General features: G+C 40.7%; 1 protein-coding gene and 3 non-coding genes across 4 annotated transcripts in view; 3 read left to right on the top strand and 1 right to left on the bottom strand.

Annotated features, from left to right (window-relative positions):
• Positions 1-22,469, bottom strand: part of LOC126417095 (neural-cadherin-like) — a 304,885-nt gene that overhangs the window by 144,137 nt on the left and 138,279 nt on the right. The window contains exon 5 of the mRNA XM_050084990.1: positions 7,053-7,239. Coding sequence (XP_049940947.1) covers positions 7,053-7,239 — 187 coding nt within the window. The remainder of the gene's footprint in view (positions 1-7,052; positions 7,240-22,469) is intronic.
• Positions 8,185-8,259, top strand: Trnat-cgu (transfer RNA threonine (anticodon CGU)). The gene has a single exon. It is a non-coding gene; the product is annotated as a tRNA-Thr (tRNA).
• On the top strand, positions 8,486-8,560 carry Trnat-cgu (transfer RNA threonine (anticodon CGU)). Its single transcript has one exon. It is a non-coding gene; the product is annotated as a tRNA-Thr (tRNA).
• On the top strand, positions 8,787-8,861 carry Trnat-cgu (transfer RNA threonine (anticodon CGU)). The gene has a single exon. It is a non-coding gene; the product is annotated as a tRNA-Thr (tRNA).

The raw sequence follows: 22,469 nt of genomic DNA, 5'->3' as shown, positions 1-22,469 counted from the left end.
TCAACCATTTGCAGCAGCAAGGAATCTGGAGCAACACATTACTTCACCACAAATGCAAGTGCCACAGACAGAGCCATCTATGAGCCAATTGGTACATGAGTTTTAGCTAAGAAGATTTCCAGCATACAGAGGCTGGGTAATAACAGCAGTTTTCAAGGCTGTAATAGTAAATGACAAAATTTTAAATGGTGTTAGACTGCAGACACTTTGGTGGGTAGCAAGAAAGTGCTCAAAGTCATGACTCTATCCAAACACAAACAACGAATATCAGTAGGTGTGCACCCCTCCAGAACACTCAAAAGTGATTCCAGTGCAACACAAAAGCAACAAAGTCTGCTGTTGCAGGCTCAACTAGATTGTTTGCAAAAGGGCAGAAAAATCGGGTGACCTGCTCTTGATTGACAGTGAATTCGAAATAAGTGTATATCCCAAGAGGCAGAATAAACACTGCTCATGTACAACAATACCACTTCTCTTGACTGCTAATAATTCAATAATAATTGAGACATTCAGGATGATGGAGTTGAAAAATGGCTCTGAGCACTATGCGACTTAACTTCTGAGGTCATCAGTCACCTAGAACTTAGAACTAATTAAACCTAACTAACCTAAGGACATCACACACATCCATGCCCGAGGCAGGATTCGAACCTGCAACCATAGCGGTCGCTCGGTTCCAGACTGTAGTGCCTAGAACTGCACGGCCACTCCGGCCGGCTGATGGAGTTGAATTTAGAATTGGATGATGACTTCTGCCCTACTTTGACGTATATTATTGCGGATGTGAGTGGTCCAATATTGGGGGCCAATTTTCTACATCATTTTTTTTTGTGATGTTGGGTTTATTAAACTGTTGCTTAATCAGAGTTCCTTTCCCTCCCCTCTTTTCACTGTGACAGATTGTAAGTGGTACAATGCTGCTGATCTGCATCATGCTAAGATTTACGGGCTATCCACACCTTCCACACTGGGTGTCAAGTATTCAGTGTCACAGCGGCCTAAATATATAATGCACACACGTGCATTATGAGAGAAGACTTCTCATTCTACATCACCTGCATTAGTGGGAGCCTCAGAGTTGATACAGATGTGCAAAGGATGTAAAGCAAAGATAATACAATGAGTGTTACAAGATAGCAATGCTGAACTAAAGAGATGTGTTTGCTACACAATGCGAGTTGAACAAAACACTCGAACTGGTGCGTTGCTTATGGTGCACTGCTACCTCACAAGACTGGGACCAGGCATCTACGCCTTCTTCAGCTGTCAAGGCTGTGGTAAGGACAGGTGATGACCTGGGCCAACAGCTGTAGCGAGAATCCCCAGTGCTAATGGACCCAGTGCTGGTGAAGATCAAAAGAGGCCTTTCAACTCAACACCATATCTAAACAACACCAGGGCAAACTGTGGCCACAAGAACTCGACAGTTTCCTTGTGATAAGTTACAAGCTGCACAGTATGAGTTTGAGAACATTGTATACTTTGGCTCCATGACATTGAAAACCTATTTACATGAATCACTTGAGTATAAATGACAGCTCTACCAATATACCTTGTGTGTGTGATATCACTGCCATCTGTATATGTGCATATCGCTATTCCATGATTTTTTGTCACCCCGGTGTATGTTGGTTAGTAAGGACTTTCTTACAATTTGTCTAGGTACAAGCAAAATTACTATATCTTATACAGTTCCGGAAATATTTCTGGTGAACAGCTTAGCTGAATCGCTCTGTATACATTATCTGATCAAAAGTATCTGGTCACCCATTAGCGGAAATTAATATGGGGCATGTCCACCCATCGTCTTTACGATTCTTGAACTCAGCTGCTGATACTTTCAATAGATTGTCTGAATATGTGCTGAGGAATGGCAGCCCATTTTTCCTCAGGAGCCAAAACCAGAGAAGTCTAGAGTGATTTCGATGTTCTAACTCATCCCAAAGGTGTTCCACTGAGTTCATGGTTGGGAGTCTATGTTGGGCAGTCCATTTCATTAATGTCATTATTCACAAATCAATGTCTCGCAAATGCTCCTTTATGACTGGGTGCACTGTCATGTTGATACAAAAACCCATCGACTCCAAGTTGTTCTTTTACTGTACACGTTATACAGTATTGTAATATGTGTTCAAATCCTTCCGCACCCAGCCTTTTATTAAGTGCAATAAGACATCCACACCCTAACCACAAAAAACATCCTCATACCATAAATTTCCTCCTCTGTGCTTACTGTTGGCGTACACATGATAGCGGGTAACGTCCCTCAGGCATTCGTCAAACTCAAGGCCTTCCATCGGAATGATACAAGAGTAATCACTCACAACTACTCGTTTAGATCAATCCACTGTCCAACGACGTCTGTTGACGAAGTCTGCCTGACCTTGCTTTAACTGTGGTTGTTCCTTCGCGCTTCCATGTCACAATCACTTCACCAATAGTCGAATTGGGCAGCTTTAGCGCGGTTAAAATGCTCCTGGTGGATTTGTTATTCAGGTGACAGCCAATGGCCAGTTCACGTTCGAATTACTGACCTCCCCTGACCGACCCAGTCTGCCGATATTTCTTCTCTAGGTTCTATGTTCCCTATTGACAACACAGGCTGGCTGGGGCTAAATAGTTGACTGAACCCCTCCATAGACTGAGTATGAAGAGGGGTGTTTGTTTGTCTTGCTGACATTTGCTCCAGATGAAGTACCTTTTCACTAACTTTGAATATGGTCTTAACTTTTTAGCAGGCAACACAGTATTTCCCACCACCTTGTATACTGGTGGTTCAGCCTCTCGTAACATCCAGTGCTCAATCCCGCATTACCTATGCATGCCCGCATGCTTTTGACTTTGAGTTTTGATGATATGGTCAGACGGTGTATACAGTCAACTCTTGCTAATTCGAGCCTCGATAAACGATAATCCGATAAATCGAAACCTCGATAATTCCAAACTTACTATAATACTAAGATAGCGGCTATCATTCTGTAATTCGAATTGTTTCGTCAACTGTTTTTGTATTTGTTTACTCAACAGTGATTGAAGGGTTACATTACATAAATTAGTTGTAAAAATAACATCAATGAAGAACATGTATTGCTGGAGCTGTGAAATGTGAAGTGAAAAAGAAAAGATGTACCAAAAACTTTCGGAAATTCGCCATCCACATTGTCAACAGTTCTGAACCAGAAAGATTAGAGTGCTGAAAACCAATCAAACAGAGGAAGGAACCGAACCCGACAACATCGTTTTAATGAAGAACAAGCAGAGCTTGTTCCATTTGCGGCTCAAAACACGGCAGTTTCGTCATTAGAAACATTGCGCATATACATCCTTAGAACAGAAGTAGACGGTGATGTGTTCCATGCTTTAGGCAGAACAGAAATGCGATTGACCAGACAAGCTACTAGGCGTCCGCATGGAGGAGCATTTGTACTCAATCCCCCTCCTTCCTGCCCACCAGGAAATTGGAGTACAGAGTTTTTACTCGTATATTTAGTGAATAGCAATAAATTCTCTGGGACATAACAAGTTTTTCGTATCACCTATAAAATAGCGTTCTTATGGAACGATATATCTCGAAATTGACTATCTCCCCCTCCCCCCTCCTTCTTCCACCTGGAAAAATTTCTGTAAACGCTCGTGGGCACAGTGGAGGTCAGTCACTGAAGCAGAAAATGTTAGCTTATCTATTTGCCAAATAAAACTGAAACTTTTTAATGATTTTTTTGAAATCTGTATCTGCCTTTTGCTTTAGGTGTTAAAGTAAACGAAAGTTACTAAACATAAAAAATGAACTTTCTTTTGTGTTCTGTTTGTTTATTTGTAAGAAAATGTGAATGTTCCTGAAACGAAAGTAAGATTTTTAACTTTTAGCTTGGACTTAGACCTTTTCTTTATTCCTCTTTGACCAATCGCACTTTCGTCAAATCGAAGTCTTAATTGACAGCCATTTTAACAAAACTCAACAAATACCATTTTATTCAAAATGCGTTTTTAACGGTTTCTGGTACTTTAATACGAACCTCGCACAACTGCTAAAAGAAAATACGACATAACTGAATATTTGCAGTTGTAATATGCACATCAATGTAGTCAATTTCCACAAAACTCGACATCTGCATTTTCAAGATTCCTTTAAACTCAACTAATCCTTCTTTTACATAAACTTAGAACACAAAATTTAAAAGTTAAATTTAATAGCCTTTACACTCACATGTGTTTATTGCCAGGCAGTTGAACTACTTTCTACAAGATAAACGAACTGTTTACTAATAATTTGTTGAACAGCAATTCATATAGTCATGCTTAATTCTCTTTGATGTTCAGCCACTACTTTACTACATTATTAGTAGTAGTTGTAGTACGCTGTTGTTGGAAGATCATTTTTAAATTCTGAAACAGCTCAGGAGGTGAAAAGAGCAACATAAAGCAGGAGTCGTCAACGTCAAAAGAGTGAAGTGCTTGACTGTACCCTCAAATAAAAAAAAAGATCTGAATATAGACTATAACCATACTGAAACAACAAAAGAAAAACAAGCAAAGCAAGATGTTTTCGACGATCTTATTCATTTTAGAGATATCCCATAAGTGAATAAAAAAAAAGCTGAACATGATGCATTCTTAATATAATTAGTGTAGACACATTAGGCTTCTGCTGGCAAATTAATATGAAGAGGCTGGAAATAATTTTAATCGACATTAGGCATGTGTGATATATATATATATCGGTGCCTACAGTGTCACGTCTTTCAGTGTCGCACAAATTTTTATTTTTAAAGGGGATCACTTAAGACTATTTCCATGGGTTTCCCCTCAAATTTCTCCCTCATATCACAAAATTTTCGTCTGATGTAGTACAAACTGAAAAAATAAATTCCTTTTAAAGCACAGTTTCGTATATAATTTATATTCAAAACCTTACACCTGCGTCACAGAACAAATTCTACATCGAGAATACTTTACACGTGTTTAAGGGAAGAAATGCTTCTGATAATTATTACAATATTTAAAGAACATCAAAATATGAACAGGCTGGAATGAACAAACAGTACATGAGACTGTGTTAATCAATCAACTGTAAAAAGCTGAGGAGCATATTATTAGCAAAATGAGAAATATGCAAAAGTGAAATGCCAAAATGAGCACTTCTCAATTGGGCGTAGATCAAAACAATCAGAATGGCTGAAAGAGAGCACAATAACATGAGCCATAAACGAATAAGAGCTAAGCAGCTAAGCAAATAAGAGAATAGGCAAAAATGAGATGCCAACAAAATGAGAGCTGGCCGAACTCCGTCGGCACTTATATACGGTTGCGCTCATGGCGGCACCTCGCGGCCCGTACGCAATACGCGCGCCTGCGATCGCAATGCACTCTTAGAGCTCGCGGCGGCGTCTAGCGCCCGTACGCAAGTTGTGCGGTTAAGGTCGCAGGTCGACCCTTAATCTAAGTAAGAGTTAAATGAGTGGGGGTATTTTTGGCTTGTGCTAAATTCCTGAGGGCCGAAAAAGCACGAAATTTATGAACCTTATGAACCTTTTCATTTTTTCTCTTATAGCTCCAAACCAATATATTCTACAAAAAAATGTCCATAACACCAGAATGAAAGAGCATACAATTTCGCGTAGAATGACCTAGTTATGTGTTAAAATCGGTTCAACCGTTAAGCCATAATCGACACTATTTACTAATTTGAAATATTTCAAGTTTTTGACTGTGAGCTTCTGACGTAAATCTTTGCAACACTAGCTGATATTGTGTGAATCAAGACAGACAAGTTTATATGAAGTGCGATAAGTATGTGTAAATCACCAATGTCCAGCTTTTCCTCCAGTGATTGTGGTTTTATGAACCAAAGCTGGTAGATGAATAAGGTTGTGTTGGTGCAGCTGGTGGTTTGAAGTGCATTATTTCAAGCACTTGACAGCTGTAGACTGTTGCTTCAAGATTATTGTTTCGCCAGTTCAGCGGAAAAGTTATTTTTTCTCAGTTTCCAACGCCTGTGACTCAAAAGTGGCTTCTCCAAGTGAGAAGTGTCATGCATGAAAGTTACAGAGCATCAATTTCTGCCTAAAAAGATCTGAATTTTAAAACTCCCTCGCCCCTTTGCAAAGATACAATTAAAAATGTGAGAGTACTCTAGCGCTAAAAAAGAAACACGCATGATGTTGTGACTGACAATTCGCAATTTTTCACAAACACAACTTTTATTGATGTCAGGTCACAAGGTTGATGACCGAACAACAAACGAAAGGTAACAATAACGATGACAGTAAAAGTCTCCTAATTGAGGCCAACAAAAGTTTTCTAATTTTCCAGAAAGGTTCGTGGTAACACACACACCGACTAGTAACGGTCCAATTCCACGACGAAGACGTAATCTTCAACAGTCGAAGTACACGAGGTCGGCATCCGGAATGAACTGTACTTCGGGGCTGGTTCTGTCCCCTAAATAGCTGTCTCCAGCCAATCAGGTTTTGGCGTAGTGATAATTCCTGCAGGTTGTGGCTCGAGCTCCTGCTGCAGGAAGTAGTGCTCGGAATGTCTGTTTCGATTATCTTGTATGTAAACAGCCGGTGTTTACCATGATACTTTTGGTACGCCCTGGGCATAGACAATCTTGTCCTCTGTGGTGTAATATGGGTTGCCGGCCCTCAGGGGCTACCTTGGGTCCGGTATAACACATGGAAACGTGGATGTGTTGAGTTTTGTTAAAATTTTATAATTTCTAAATATTTTTATCAGTTAAGGAGATTAGATGAACTTCTTTTATTCCGTAGTCAATTTTTGAAATTTTTTGAATGAACGATATTGTGTACAACTAAAAAATACCTCTCCTGTAAAATTCTGTAAACGATGTTTGTTGAGTTTCATTAAAATGGTCCTCAGTTATTCGAAGCTTTTGAAGATACCTTGAATTTTTTAATTATCGGGAGTCGACTGTATACTGATGTCGCAAGGAAATAAAAAGATAATTGGTCAGCCACAACATTACCTGCATGGCCAATGTAATTTATTCTCAAGCGTTACTTTCTGATAGTTGGCTTTTGATGCCTCACCGGCGGAGCTGTTCTCGACGACGGAGCCCCAGTAGACGGGCTGCGGGAAGACGGGCGCGTTGTCGTTGACATCTGAGACGGCCACGTGGATGTCGGTGTAGCCCACCTGCCCTTGGCCAGCCTCGTCCTGAGCGAAAGCCGTGAAGCGCCAGTGCGGACGTCCATCCGGCGGGTCGCGGTCCAACGCCTGCAGGGTACAAAACATCCAATGTTTCTCCTGGAATTTTTTAGGGTTATGAATGGAAAAGAAAATCTGTTAGATGGCGATCAGTTTGCCTCCGGGAAAGGCAAAGCAACCAGAGAGGCAGTTCCGATGTTGCGGTTGATAATGGAAACAAGACTGAAGCAAATCAACACACGTTCATCGGTTTTGTCGACCGGCGCAAGCGTTCGACAATGCAAAATGGTGCAAGAAAAATAGCAGTAAGCTATAGGGAAAGACGGGTAATGTACAAGAACCGAGAGGGACTATTAAGAGTAGAAGAAACGAAGTGTTCGGATTAAAAAGGGTGTAAGGCAGGGTTGTATTATTTGACCTCTACTGTCCAATCTATGTGTCGAAGAAGCAATGAGGGAAATAAAAGAAAGGTTCAAGGGTGGAATTAAAAGTCAAGATGAAAGGTTGCTTGTCCGACTTTTTGCGTGTGTTCGCCCCTGACAAACAACTTACAGAGAAATTGGGAGGGGAACTGTATGCAAATATGGATAACGCTAGATTGAAATGTGGCCCTCTCACCCCTAATTAATCTGTGGTGGTAGTGTCGACGATAAATCACACCTATTTTTCCTTCCAAACATGAACGATCACGAACACTTAGGGTGTTCAATGACCACAAACACAAAAATTAAATAAAGCAAAAGGGTGGATTCAGTATCAACTACTGAAAGTAAAGGTTCTACTGAATCACAATAATTTTATTGTAACCTTCAGATCAATGCTGAATAAAACACAATGAACGATTTACAAATTGAAACTTCCTGGCAGATTAAAACTGTGTGCCCGACCGAGACTCGAACTCGGGACCTTTGCCTTACGCGGGCAAGTGCTTACGCAGGAGAGCTTCTGTAAAGTTTGGAAGGTAGGAGACGAGGTACTGGCAGAAGTAAAGCTGTGGGTACCGGGCGTGAGTCGTGCTTCGGTAGCTCAGTTGGTAGAGCACTTGCCCGCGTAAGGCAAAGGTCCCGAGTTCGAGTCTCGGTCGGGCACACAGTTTTAATCTGCCAGGAAGTTTCATATCAGCGCACACTCCGCTGCAGAGTGAAAATCTCATTCTGGAAACATCCCCCAGGCTGTGGCTAAGCCATGTCTCCGCAATATCCTTTCTTTCAGGAGTGCTAGTTCTGCAAGGTTCGCAGGAGAGCTTCTGTAAAGTTTGGAAGGTAGGAGACGAGGTACTGGCAGAAGTAAAGCTGTGGGTACCGGGCGTGAGTCGTGCTTCGGTAGCTCAGTTGGTAGAGCACTTGCCCGCGTAAGGCAAAGGTCCCGAGTTCGAGTCTCGGTCGGGCACACAGTTTTAATCTGCCAGGAAGTTTCATATCAGCGCACACTCCGCTGCAGAGTGAAAATCTCATTCTGGAAACATCCCCCAGGCTGTGGCTAAGCCATGTCTCCGCAATATCCTTTCTTTCAGGAGTGCTAGTTCTGCAAGGTTCGCAGGAGAGCTTCTGTAAAGTTTGGAAGGTAGGAGACGAGGTACTGGCAGAAGTAAAGCTGTGGGTACCGGGCGTGAGTCGTGCTTCGGTAGCTCAGTTGGTAGAGCACTTGCCCGCGTAAGGCAAAGGTCCCGAGTTCGAGTCTCGGTCGGGCACACAGTTTTAATCTGCCAGGAAGTTTCATATCAGCGCACACTCCGCTGCAGAGTGAAAATCTCATTCTGGATTTACAAATTTTCCTCCGAACCGGCATTGGCAGTGAACTGTGTTAAAATTGGTCCAAACCGCGATGCCTTATAACTTGGCTGACCGACTGACATCGACACAAAATGTAAAATACGAAGAACCACTACATCCCAAAGTATCGTGAAATCTCTGTGGAAACAGCAATTGCATGTGATCCGACTATTTAACGTTTCTCCCAACACAGACCGAAGCGGGAGCGATCTCACCGTAATATTCCTGTTGCAGCGGCGGTCTCCGACGGCGACGGCGCGGCTGTGCGGTTGGCGTCGTCTCGGAAAGTACACTCCTACAATACTCGGACAACAGACCGCTGTTCGTAAACTTCTCTATTTGCAGCAGTCTTCCCGGCAGCAAAGAGCTGGCGCGGCTAACGTTCTCTCAGAGCGAAAGACCAAGACGGGAGACGACTTGGCTAACGTCCTCTCAGTACGAGAGCTCAGAACGGAAGACCTCTACAGAGAGTCGAGCAACATCGCTCTTCACCTTTGTTTTCCGACCTCAACTTTTAGCGAGCGAATCACATCACAAGAAGCTCTCAAAATACCCAGTTTGCCAGTGCCGACCAATGTACGGCCTGGGAATAGAACTCTTTTCCTCAATTCTTCCCTTTCTACAAAATTTCACAAGTACACTCCGCCCACACTGGCTGGGAAGAGCCACAGCTGTGGGCAATAACACTTTTACTGGAATTTTTCTCCTAAGAGACCACTCTAGATTTTCCAGGCAAGATTCCCCGTCGTAGCAAACACAGACACCTGCATTGAAAGTTTTTGTTATTCGGAACTCCTGGTCTGCCCCACTTGAGTTACTCGAAGGCGTAAGATTAGTGGGACATAGGCTAGAGCACGCACCGGAAAGCCCGTCCAGCTATCCACTACTCTGTTTTGGTAAACACTTGAACACCTGTGGCCTCTCTAAACGGGTTACAGAATTTTCCCCAGTTCACCATTCATGCCGTCAGGCTGTGGACTTCGGCGGCTAGCCGGGGAGGTAGCCGAGCTCTGTCTCGCATACTGCATCTCCGCAAAATCTTATAATTACGAAATCGCGTAATTCTCGCTGTATTACCTAGCCGATGCATTGCCACATAGATTTCCTACACCGTAATTTAATTACTCCAACAAACAACAACTACTTATCTACAAAGCGATTGCACCGCTGTCAGTAGTTTTTATTGACCTAAAGTGCTCGCAAAGTGATTACAGTCACGTTAAATGGACTCATGTAAGGTGCAAGACCGTTGCCACCTAACAAAGGATATCATTAATAAAATTCGCTATGACATTGCTATCCTCAGTGAAAGTGAAGAGGAATTACAGGATGTGTTGAACAGAATGAACAGTCTAATGAACATAAATACGGGGTTGAGAGTAAATCGAAGAAACATGAAAGTGATGAGAAGTAGTAGAAATGAAAACAGCGAGAAACTTGACATTAGAATTGGTGATCGCGAAGTAGATGAAGTTAAGGAATTCTGCTTCCTAGGTAGCAAAGTAACCCATAATGGACCGAGCAAGGAGGACATAAAGCAGGCTAGCGCTGGCATAAAGGGAATTCATGGCTAAGAGAAGTTTGCTAGTATCAAACATAGGTCTTAATTTGAGAAAGAAATTTCTGAGAATGTACATTTCGAGCATAGCACCATACAGTAATGAGGCACGGGCTGTGGGGAAACCGGAAAAGAAGAGAATGGAAGTCTTTGAGATGTGGTGCTATAGAAGAATGTTGAAAATTAGGTGAACTGATAAGGTAAGGAATGTGGAAGTTCTGCACAGAATCGGAGAATAAGGAATATATGGAAAACACTGAAAAGAAGAAGGAAAAGGATGATAGGAGATTTGTTAAGACATCAGGGAATAACTTCCGTGGTACTACAGGGAGCTGGCCGGACTGTGTGGCCACGCGGTTCTAGGCGCTTCAGTCTGGAACCGCGCGACCGCTACGGTCGCAGGTTCGAATCCTGGCTCGGGCATGGATGTGTGTGATGTCCTTAGTTTAGTTAGGTTTAAGCAGTTCTAAGTTCTAGGGGACTGATGACCTCAGATGTTAAGTCCCATAGTGCTCAGAGCCATCTGAATCATTTGAACAGGGAGCTGTAGAGGATAAAAAGTGTTGAGGAAGATACAACTGGAATTCGTCAAACAAATAATTAAAACGTTGGCACAGGAGGGGAATTAGTGGCAGGGCACATGAAACAAGTCAGAAGACAGATGACAAAAAAAGTGCCATAGACTAGCGCCTTACTGTTGTTTATTTCATGAGAAACACTATAAAAACATAAATAATTATAGTTTTTAATAAAGTAAATAAATTTCCGGTATGAGACTGCGACCTTCATGAATAATTAATGAACAGAACCGCCTAGACCGCTAAATAAAATGTCTTTATTCATTACGATGTTTCAGCATGTGTCATCATCAGATAACTGCAATTAAGATGAGATGAACTTATATCTCTAAATAATTTTTAAATTATTAGTTGATACCACGATTATATTTAGATTATAATATTGCCACTGAATCTTATTTGGAGGCTAAGAATTTTTTGGTGACTGAATTTTTTAAGTAGTTTTTAATTTTTTGGAACTTGATGTTTTATAACAAGCGCCGGTCACTCTTTATGTTCCTTTCATCTTAACTGCAGGTATCTGATGGTGGCAGATATTGAAACGTTGTAGCAAATAATTTTATTTAACGGTCTAGAGGGTTTTATTCATAAAATAATATCTTTATTCGTACATGGGTATTAAAACTATGAAAGAGCTAAATGTTGAAGCCTCCTGGAAAGTTAAAACAGTTCACCGTGTTTCAGAACATTTTTATTGATATTAAGAATTTTACAAATTTAATTCAATATTTTCAAGTTAATGCAGTGCAATACGTTTGTGTACAGTACTGGCATAAAATGTTTTTTGAAAAAAAAAAAAAAAAGAGCCGGTCACATGTTCTGTGAAATGATTAATCTAAGAGTAAGAAATAAAAAAAGATTAGAGAAACATTTGACACCTCTTGAATGATATTCGAAATCATGTACAACAAATGAGGTGTCAATCAATAATTTAAAGTTCTGCGTTTAACACAGAGTTTTACAGATTACTAGAGGATATTTGTCTGGAGGATTACGGGAGGATTATGAAGACTGAAGTCTGCTGTTATGTGGCATCATTCAGAGCTGTCTAAAATCTTTCTATAATCTGTTTTATTTCTTAATTTTAGAAAAATGATTTCACAATACCATTTGACTGATTTTTCTAAATTTTTTATTCAACGTTTTTAGACAGTTTAATACCATAGCAATGTAAATTTTTATGCACAAAATTGTTAGGCCTCGAAGAGATGAACTTTTTGACACTTCATTTACATAGGTAGCAGAAAGTATTTGTGAAATATTTCAATATTCCCTTAAATCACTAAATTTTTCTTAATTACTCTTATTAATTTTTTTTTGCACACTGGACCTCATCCTGCTCAGTATGATCATTTGTACATCTCCCAATCGTCGTTTGGCAATGAAAATTCGGATAAAAATTTTCTGTCGAATAACTAATTCAGTTTTTCTTAATTAACTGATTAATTTCAAGCATTCAGATTTTCATTGCAAAACTGGACCTCACTCTGGCCGATGTGATACCCCATTTGTCCATTTCCCACTCTTCGTTTGTCTATGAAAATTCGGACAAAAATCCACTGCGTTACTTTAGGGAGTCTTGTTCTCGCTCCGCTCAAACATACCAAAAGGAATTCAACTAAGTACATAGGGATGAAAACCATCTATGAAAATGTGCGGAAGGTGAACAAACGACTGCTTTTTATTGGTGGAATGCTTGTAAGGTGTAACAAATGAACTAAAAAGACTGCTTACAATATGCTTGTCCGTCCTCGAGTATTGCTACACGGTATGAGATCCATAACAGATATGATTCACGGAGGATATCGGAAAAGATCAAAGACTGGTAGATCGTTTTTTATTATCACAAAATAGGGGAGAGCGACTTGGGATGCCAGTCATTAAAACAAAGGCGTTTTTCTTTGCGGTGAGATATCCTCACGAAATTACAAACGCTAACAGTCTCCTCCGAATGTTAGAATATTTCACTCAATCCTGCATACTTAGGTAGAAACGAATAAAATCCAGGGGCTATTCTAGAAGTCGGTGAAGGGGGAGGGGGGGGGGCAGGGCTAATGGCGGGGGGAGGGAGGTTGGGGGAATGGAATATCACGTAGAAAAAGCAGAGTTGGGGTCCTCCACGGACAAATTGGTAAAATTTGTTGTTGCCTAAAGTAGTTTTTGGTATTGAACATGGCTGTTTGGTTCAGTGGCCGTTTATAAATTAAAATTGAAACAAATGAGCTCTCGGTCACAATTTTTTAGTCTTATTAACCAGGTTTCAACACTTCTAAGAGTGCCTTCATCAGCAGTTAGACATTTAAAGTGGTCTGCAACGTAATTACAAATTTGTGGGAAGAACAATTTTTTTAATATAAAAAAGTGTTAAGTACTGACTAACGATACAAGACAGAGATAGTACTTACAAGTCACGTATAAAATAAATAACAGGCCACAAGGGCTTTAGTCACAAAGTATTTAAAAGGAACGTGTGAAGGCGAGTCTCTAAGGGCTGCTCATACCTGACAGCTACAGTCCGTTGCAGCTGTGATTTGCAGCAAGCAGGTGAACGCTGACTGATAGTGAAAAATAAGATGTATCTTAACTTTGTATCTTCCCTTGTAGAATCAACTTGTATTTTTCGACTGAGCCGATATATCTACCTAGATGTAGTAGCTTCTAATTATTCACTTCACACATAGTCGGCGCTAACTCCAGGACCTACAGGCTGCTAAGTAGACTCTTATGTTTTATTTGCATCACTCAACATAGTAAATACTTGACGTTAAGCACGTAACTGAGAAAATCTTAGAAAATGTTTGAATTTGTGTTTAAATTTTGTTTTAAGCCGCTAAATTATCAAACGTTGGATGAGTAAGTCTCGGTAATTAGGGCTCCGTTTTGACCAAAAGCTAGTTTTTCATGCATCTCAATATCTATGAAGTCATATTTCCTGAACTATGTGTCATGCAATGATGTAATTTTGGAAGTACACCAAGTGGTGCATGCGGATACTATCTGCAAAATTTGTTGCGAATAGCTTTAGTAGTATAAAAGTTATCAATTAAAAAACATCATTCCTGATGAAGTTTTACTGTGTGAACAGCGAAAACGCATTCAGAATGAATTTTCACTCCTTAGCGGAGTGTGCGTTGATGTGAATCTTCCTGGTAGATTAAAACTATGTGACACGCAGGGACTCAAAGCCGGGAACAGTGAATTTCGTAGACAAATGTTTAACCAACACATTTTTCCCTCCTGTTTCCCTGTTTTTCGATCTGTTTCATTGTCTTTTTATCATCCGTGGTTCATTCTGGATGTCACATGAAATCTTTCACATTCTCTCGATGAGAACTTCACTCACTGTTTTTCTTAAGTGGAGTGGCCAATCCCCTGACCCAACACGCTGAGCTACCGTGCCGGCCATACCAGTTGAGCTACCCAAGCACAACTCACTACCCGCCTTCCACAGCTTCATCTCTACCAGTACCTCATTTCCTGCCTTCCAAACTACATAGAAGTTCTCTTGAGTAACGTGCACTCATGGAAGAAAGCTACTGCGGAGAGATGGCTTAGCGACGGGCTGCGGGACTATTTCAGGATGAATTTTCACTCGGTACCGGAGTGTGCACTGATATGAAACGTCCTGTTACATTAAAAGTGAGTGCCTGTCCGAGAATCGAACATGGGACCTTTTCCTTTCGTAACAGTGCGCGTCAGCTGAGGAATGAAAACTCATTCTGGAAACAATCCCCCAGGCTGTTGCCAAGCCGTCTCCACAACATTCTTTGTTCCAGGAATGCTAGTCCTACAAGTTAACGCAGGGGAGGAGATGTACTGGCGGACATAAAGCTCTGAGGACGGGTCGTGGAATCGTGGAAATGAAAGAATAGATGGGTTTTCATCGTTTAGTGTGTGTGTTTGCGGAAGGAGGGGGGAGGGAGGTTATTAGAGAGAAGAAGTTTCGTAGAGGTTTGAAATTATTTGTCAAGTTTGAAAGTCGCTAAGTGCCCTCATTCTCAAGTGCTGGATGAATGTAATTAGGGCATTTACGCGCCAAACTGTCGCAAAAACATGCACACTGTTTCTACCTTTAGTACTTGTCTTACTGTGCTATACCTTTAACATAAAATTATACCTTATTTAAAAAAAATTCTTAAACTCTTTCAATAACATCATGAATTACTGAAAATAAAATTTTTGCAGTTGTTTCAAAGAAAATGCCTTTTTTGCATGCTACACAACAAAATTTGTATTTTTATTTGTGCACCCAGACGCGTTTCGCCTTCTTTTTACAAGGCATCTTCAGTGGGTGTCCTGAAATATTACATGATTTGTCTATTTTTACACATAGGTTATGGTTTGACATCTAGGTTATAGATTTGATTTTATTGGCCCCGGAAGTCGTTAGGCAACCAGCAACTGGGACCAGCTGTTGTGTTTCGAGTTAGTTGTTTGATAATGAAGGTTACATTCACGATAGAATAAGACAAATAAGAGCTCGCATGGAAGGATTTAGATTCAGTTTTCCCACTTGCTGTTCGAGATTGAAATGGCAGATAAATGACCTAAAAGTGGTTCTGTGAACCATATGCCAAACATTTAAGCGTTAATTGCAGAGGGAAGTGAAATGATCATTCGGCATTATTGGCTGGGAGACTCCGTCGGATTATTCGCCCGCCTGGCCCGAGTCTATTTTATCTCACATCAGCCCCTTGAGCGTCGATGGAGATGAGGTTAAACGCTTAGGACAACACAAAGATCCTGTTCCCGAGCGGAGAAAATCTTCGACCTGCCGGAAACTGAACCTGTGACCCCACTATCTAGAAGCAGCGACGTTCACCACTTTTTTCCATTGTCTCCGTCATTGTTCTCGTCATTTGGTGTGGGCGGATGTCATATGACATCTTGTCAAGTCGATCGTCGAATATTTCATCTACATCTACATATACATGGATACTCTGCAGTTCACATTTAAGTGCATGGCAGAGGGCTCATCGATCCACCTTGACAATTCTCTATTATTCCAATCTCGTATACCGCGCGAAAAGAACACCTATATCTTTCCGTACGAGCTCTAATTTCCCTTATTTTATCGTGGCGATCGTTCCTCCCTATGTAGGTCGGGGTCAACAAAATATTTTAGCGCCGTGGTCCCGAGGTTAGCGAGAGCAGCTGCGGAACGAGAGATCCTTGGTTCAATTCCTCCCTCGAGTGAAAAGTTTACTTTCTTTATTTTCACAAAGTTATGATCCATCAGTTCGTTCATTGACGTCTCTGTTCACTGTAATAAGTTTAGTGACTATGTTTTGCGACCGCACCGCAAAACCGTGCGATTAGTAGACGAAAGGACGTGCCTCTCCAATGGGAACCGAAAACATTTGATCGCAAGGTCATAGGTGAACCGATTCCTCCACAGGAAAACACGTCTGATATATTCTATACGACACTGGTGACGGCATGTGCGTCACATGACAGGAATATGTTGTCGAGCCACCTAACTTGTACAATTGGCGAATGGGTAAAAAGGTTCTTCTACCTTACCCGAATTAGGTTTTCTTGTGGATGTGATAATCACTCCCAAAAAAGTGATGAAAACATAAGAGTTTGTCACATAAACTGCAACAAATGAATGCAACAGTTTCACAGTCGCACAGTTTTCCCTGCGCTCTGTCAAAACATATGTTTTTAACTTTTTTGCGCTGCAGTCGACTGACGTCGTGTGTGTCGATGTATGTTTAGGTGTAGCGTCCCCATACTACGGCGCAGTTACCTCGCATCGGACGGACGGACGGACGGACAGATAATAATTGTCTGAAAATAAAAAATTAAACTTTTCGCTCTAGGGAAAACTTGAACCAATAATCTCTCATCCCGCAGCTGCTCACGCTAACCACGGGACCACGGCGCTCATAAGCTCATATTATCCTTGATGTTGCCTATCTTGCTCATGAACTACTCAGTTTGTATATTTTGCTTATTTTTTTCATAGTTCCATACAACTTCTTCCTGTTTTCTCGATTGATCTGTGTTCAGTTTTGCAAGGCCTGTCCACTGTGCCAACTTATAATTAAATCTGAGGGGGGTGCGATTGGGAGGTTCCCTTGTTAGTAGGGCTGTTACATTTTCTAAGTGTCCTGCCAACAAAACGCAGTCTTTGGTTAGCCTTACCCACAACATTTTCTATGTGTTTCTTCCAATTTAAGTTGTTCGAAATTGTAATATTTAGGTATTTAGTTGAATTTACGTCTTTTAGATTAGACTGATTTATCGTGTAACCGAAGTTTAACGAGTTTCTTTTAGCACTCATGTGAATGACCTCACACTTTTCGTTATTTAGGGTCAACTGCCACTTTTCCCACCATTCAGATATCTTTTCTAAATCGTTCCGCAGTTTGTTTTGATCTTCTGATGACTTTATTAGTCGATAAACGACAGCGTCATCTGCAAACAACCGAAGACGGCTGCTCAGATTGTCTCCCAAATCGTTTGTATAGATAAGGAACAGCAAAGGGCCTATAACACTACCTTGGGGAACGCAAGAAATCACTTCTGTTTACTCGATGACTTTCCGTCAATTACTACGAACTGTGATCTCTCTGACAGGAAAATCGCAAATCCAGTCACATACCTAGACGATATTCCATAAGCACGCAATTTCACTACGAGCCGCTTGTGTGGTACAGTGTCAAAAGCCTTCCGGAAATCCAGGAATACGGAATCGATCTGAAATCCCTTGTCAATAGTACTCAACACTTCATGTGAATAAAGAGCTAGTTGCGTTTCACAGGAACGATATTTTCTAAACCCATGTTGACTGTGTGTCAATAGACCGTTTTCTTCGAGGTAATTCAGAATGTTCGAACACAATATATGTTCCATAATCCTTCTGCATATCGACGTTAACGATATGGGCCTGTAATTTAGTGGATTACTCTTAATACCTTTCTTGAATATTGGTGTGATCTGTGCCACTATCCAGTCTTTGGGTACGGGTATTTCGTCGAGCGAACGGTTGTATATGATTGTTAAGTATGGAGCTAATGCATCAGCATACTCGGAAAGGAACCTAATTGGTATACAGTATGGACCAGAAGACTTGCTTTTATTAAGTGATTTAAGTTGCTTCACTACTCCGAGGATATTTACTTCTACGTTACTCATGTTGGCAGCTGTTCTAGATTCGAATTCTGGAATAATTACTTCGTCTTCTTTTGTGACTCAGTTTATTTTTTATTACAAAGGGCAGCCAGTGCAAGATCATATTTTATTACGGAAACAACTATGTGAGGTACTGTGCTGTGTGTAGGAATAAAAGACGTTACTCCTTGCATAAGAAAAGCGAACATTATCATTGCATTATCTCTGATTTTTATTATCTCTGTTGTTGATTGTACTGTTAATGACTCCGATTTTGTTCTTGCTCTGATAAACGAATGACAACTCGATAGCAAAAATTGTATTCAAGGAAGAAAAATAATTAGGTGAGAATCAAATGTAAATATTACTCTTTCTAGTCACTCTAATGGCTATAGAAAGTTTCAGTAGACTCCACTGGCGTGGAGCTGGAGAGACGCTGGGGAAATTGGCCAACGAACTTGCAAATAAGCACGGCGACTTTCAAAGGATTCAAGAGCACGCGACCAGAAATCTGCCACAGATCTTTACCAACGTACTACCACACGACAGAACACACATAACGCGGTTTCAATACACCATTTGAAAACCAAGAATACTTGCTAATCTTGTCTATAAAACAATATAATATACAATAAAATAATAATGTATCATGCCTCTGACTGAACATGCTGAGCTAAAATATATCGACAAGCAGACAGAAGAAGTTGACAATGTTAAATTCTCGAGATTACAGCCTGATGATAAACTGAACCGGGAGGAGCAAGCCACAGGACTAATGCAGCGCCTAAACAAACCCGTATTTGCTATGCGAATGTTGTCAGGCATAGGTGATAAAAAAATTAAAAAAGCTAGCATACTATCCTAACTTTAATTCTGTAATATCACATGGGATTATTTTCTGGGGTAACTCATGAGGCCAAGCTAAAGTTTTCCGAGGCCAGAAACGTGCAATACGAATTATTTGTGGTGTCAACTCAAGGACGTCCTGCAGATGACTGTTTAAGGAACTGGGGCTACTAACTACTGCTTCCCAATACATTTATTCCTTAATGAAACCTGGCATTAAAATATATCTTTTTTCCCAAACGAACAGCTCACTTAATGGAATCAATACTAAAAATAGAATAACTTTCACAAAGACTTAAAATCATTTACTTTGGTTCAGAAAGGTGTCCACCATGCAGTAGTACATTTCAATAACATGCCAGCAGCCATAAAAGGTTTAACTAATAATAAAGTGCAATTTGAGGAGAGTCTAAAGGATTTGTTGGTGGCCAACTCCTTCTACTTCACTGCTGAATGTATTAGCAGAACCGATTCATGCGTGTATGTTATTAATATCACATAATGTGAATATTACGTATCATCTGACTTCTGCACAAATTTTATCCACTAATGCAATCATTGTAAATACGTGCTGTAAAATGTTTTTTATTTTTTTAAATTTTTTTTATTTGATGATGCGTGGCTGCAATAGCATAAGAATTATCACATGCACCTAAGCGAATTCAACATTTAATATTTGCTAACAAGTTTTATATCCTTTTAAATGTAAATATGCTTAAGATTTTCTTTTCGATCGATTCCACATACACAAGGGCAATTTCATTTGCTAGTTTGCTTTCGAAAAAAATGTGACGATGTCCCTTACTGTTATTCCATCGCGTTCACAATAAGGATTATTTCGAATGTGAATTAAGGGAAGCTGGCTAGGGAACGATCCCCGATCAATCCTCATGTGAATTATAAAGTCCTAAATTTTTTATTCGCATTCAAAGTATGAAACCTGGCCTTCGAAGGAGTATATGGCTGCATTTGACCATAATAGTACTGGAAGGTACTTTAGCATATCTGCTCTTATTTTTTAAATATTTATTGTGTATTCTTGTTTTCTGACATGTTCCACATCCCAGAGGATCTCCTCACTACGGATCAACTGGAACGAAAAGTACATCTAACCTATGGAACGAAGAACCAGACCAAATTGTAAATTTACTTTTTTATTCGCTTGACGACTAGTTTCGGGCCGCGACCCATTATCAGATCATCATAACGAAGTCGAAAATGGCATTTCCGAATATGTCAAAGTGTGCAGTGAACATTTTCGACTTTGTTATGATCATTTGAAAATGGGTCGCGACCCGAAACTAGTCATCGAATGAATAACAAAGTAAAAAAATTGCAACTTGGCCTAGTTTTTCATGCCACTGATTAACAAAAGTTGCTGATCCAAGCTACTACCAGCATGCTGGAAGTTCGTCTACATGTAATCTAATCTAATCTACCATGCCAGTAGCACTAGACCACGAGGTGCCGGCTGGAGTAGTCATCTACATGTAGAAACACTGTGTGATTCACAAAAAGAGAAGTATTTCAGTTTCAGTCATGACAAGTGCGCCTTTCCATTTCCGTACCGAAGATCCTTGTCTAATAATGATATATGGACCGGGACTCGAACCCAGAAGGTCGCCTTTGCGGGTAATGCTCTTATCTACAGAGCTATCCACGCACGACTCACGACCAGCCTTCGCGGCTTTATTCCACCAGTACCTCTCCCCTGACTTGCAATGTTTACAGAACGTTCCCTGTCTATCTTGCGCTAATCCTACAGATGGTAGTTTCTACATATTCTCGTTCCACTCATTCAATGAGTGCAGGAGGTACGACTGTTTAATTGCCCCTCAGTGTACTGTAATTAGTTTCATCTTGTCTTCGTGAACACCACTGGGCGTAGGACTGTAGTATATTCCTAGAGCCTTCTGTTAATACTGACTTTTCAAATTAGCAATTATTTTTTCACGGGCTTTTGGGTTGGTGCATAAGTTTGTAGCGTTTTTTTCGTGAGTTTAATAAACATCGCAGATACACATAAGAGACTTTAATAATCAATAACATATTCTTCTTCACTATTTACAACAGTCCGCCAACATTGCGGTAACTTTTCCATTCCGCAACTGTACAGATCACTTGGTTTTGAGGCGAAGCACTCGCCGTGCCATGTTCGGAGCCCATTTTCATCCGGAAAGGAAGTTCCTTGAAGGTTGTTCGATAGAGAGCGGAAAAGGTGAAAATTTTAGGGTTCAAATGGTTGAAATGGCTCTGAGAACTATGGGACTTAACATCTATGGTCATCAGTCCCCTAGAACTTAGAACTACTTAAACCTAACTAACCTAAGGACATTACACAACACCCAGTCATCACGAGGTAGAGTAAAAAATTTGAGGGCGCAAGATCATGTGAATAAGGTAGGTATGGAATGACTTACAACCCAACTCCTCTATAGTTTTTTTTTTTTCGGTCTAGCAGAATGCGGGCGGGCGTTATAGTGGAATAGCATCACTTCTCGCAGTCTTTGTGGTCGTTGTTATTGGATTGCATCTGAAAGACGTCTCAGTTGGTAACAGTAAATGTCAGGAGTGATGGTTACACCTTGGGGAAGCAATTCGAAGTACAGCAGATCGCCGCTGTTCCACCACATGCATAACATTTTCTTTTGTGGATAGGCGCAAGTCTTTGTACGGGGAATTGCTGCTTGTTTGGACGCAACCATTTCTTTCTTTTCCTTACGCAAACATGAAGACACCATTTCTCGTCACCAGTAACGATACAGGATAAGAATGGCCGATGTCGTTCACGAACCAAGCAGAGATGCACATATGGGCACCCGCTGATTTTGGTGATTTTGGCTTAGAGCATGCGGTACTCGTACACCCAGCTTTTGAACGTTCCTCATTGCGCACACAAATGCGCACACATTGCGCACGATGATGGAATGATCACAGTTCATCACATACGCCAGTTCTCGAGCACACTGATGTGGATTAATGCGTTTAAACGATCTTCATCATACCGTGAACGCGGAGTCACTAACGCTAAAAAGAACTTCCTTCAAATGAGAAAACCATTTTCTTGCCATGCTCTGTCCAATGACATTATCCCCATAATGGCGCAAATGTTTTTGTCTGCCTCCGCTGCTGTTACCCCTTCACTGAGCTCAAAGAGAAGAACACGTCGGAGATGTTCCGATTTCATCACTTGGGATTCCATTTTCTAGCGTACACAGCTCGACGCACTATCTCCAAATGAGAAAATGACGACATGTAAACTCAAACAGCAACAGTGAACTACAAGTAAAAATGACAATCGGTAAATAAATCCACAGCAACCGGAATACCAACTTGCAAAATAAAAAGGGTACGAACTTATGCATTAACCTAATACACGACTCGCCATTAAAGTTGCTACATTAAGAAGAAATGCAGATGATAAAC

Source organism: Schistocerca serialis, chromosome 8 (genome assembly GCF_023864345.2).
Source record: "Schistocerca serialis cubense isolate TAMUIC-IGC-003099 chromosome 8, iqSchSeri2.2, whole genome shotgun sequence".
Classification (NCBI taxonomy): Eukaryota; Metazoa; Arthropoda; class Insecta; order Orthoptera; family Acrididae; genus Schistocerca; species Schistocerca serialis.
This window is presented reverse-complemented; position numbering and strand designations above follow the sequence as displayed.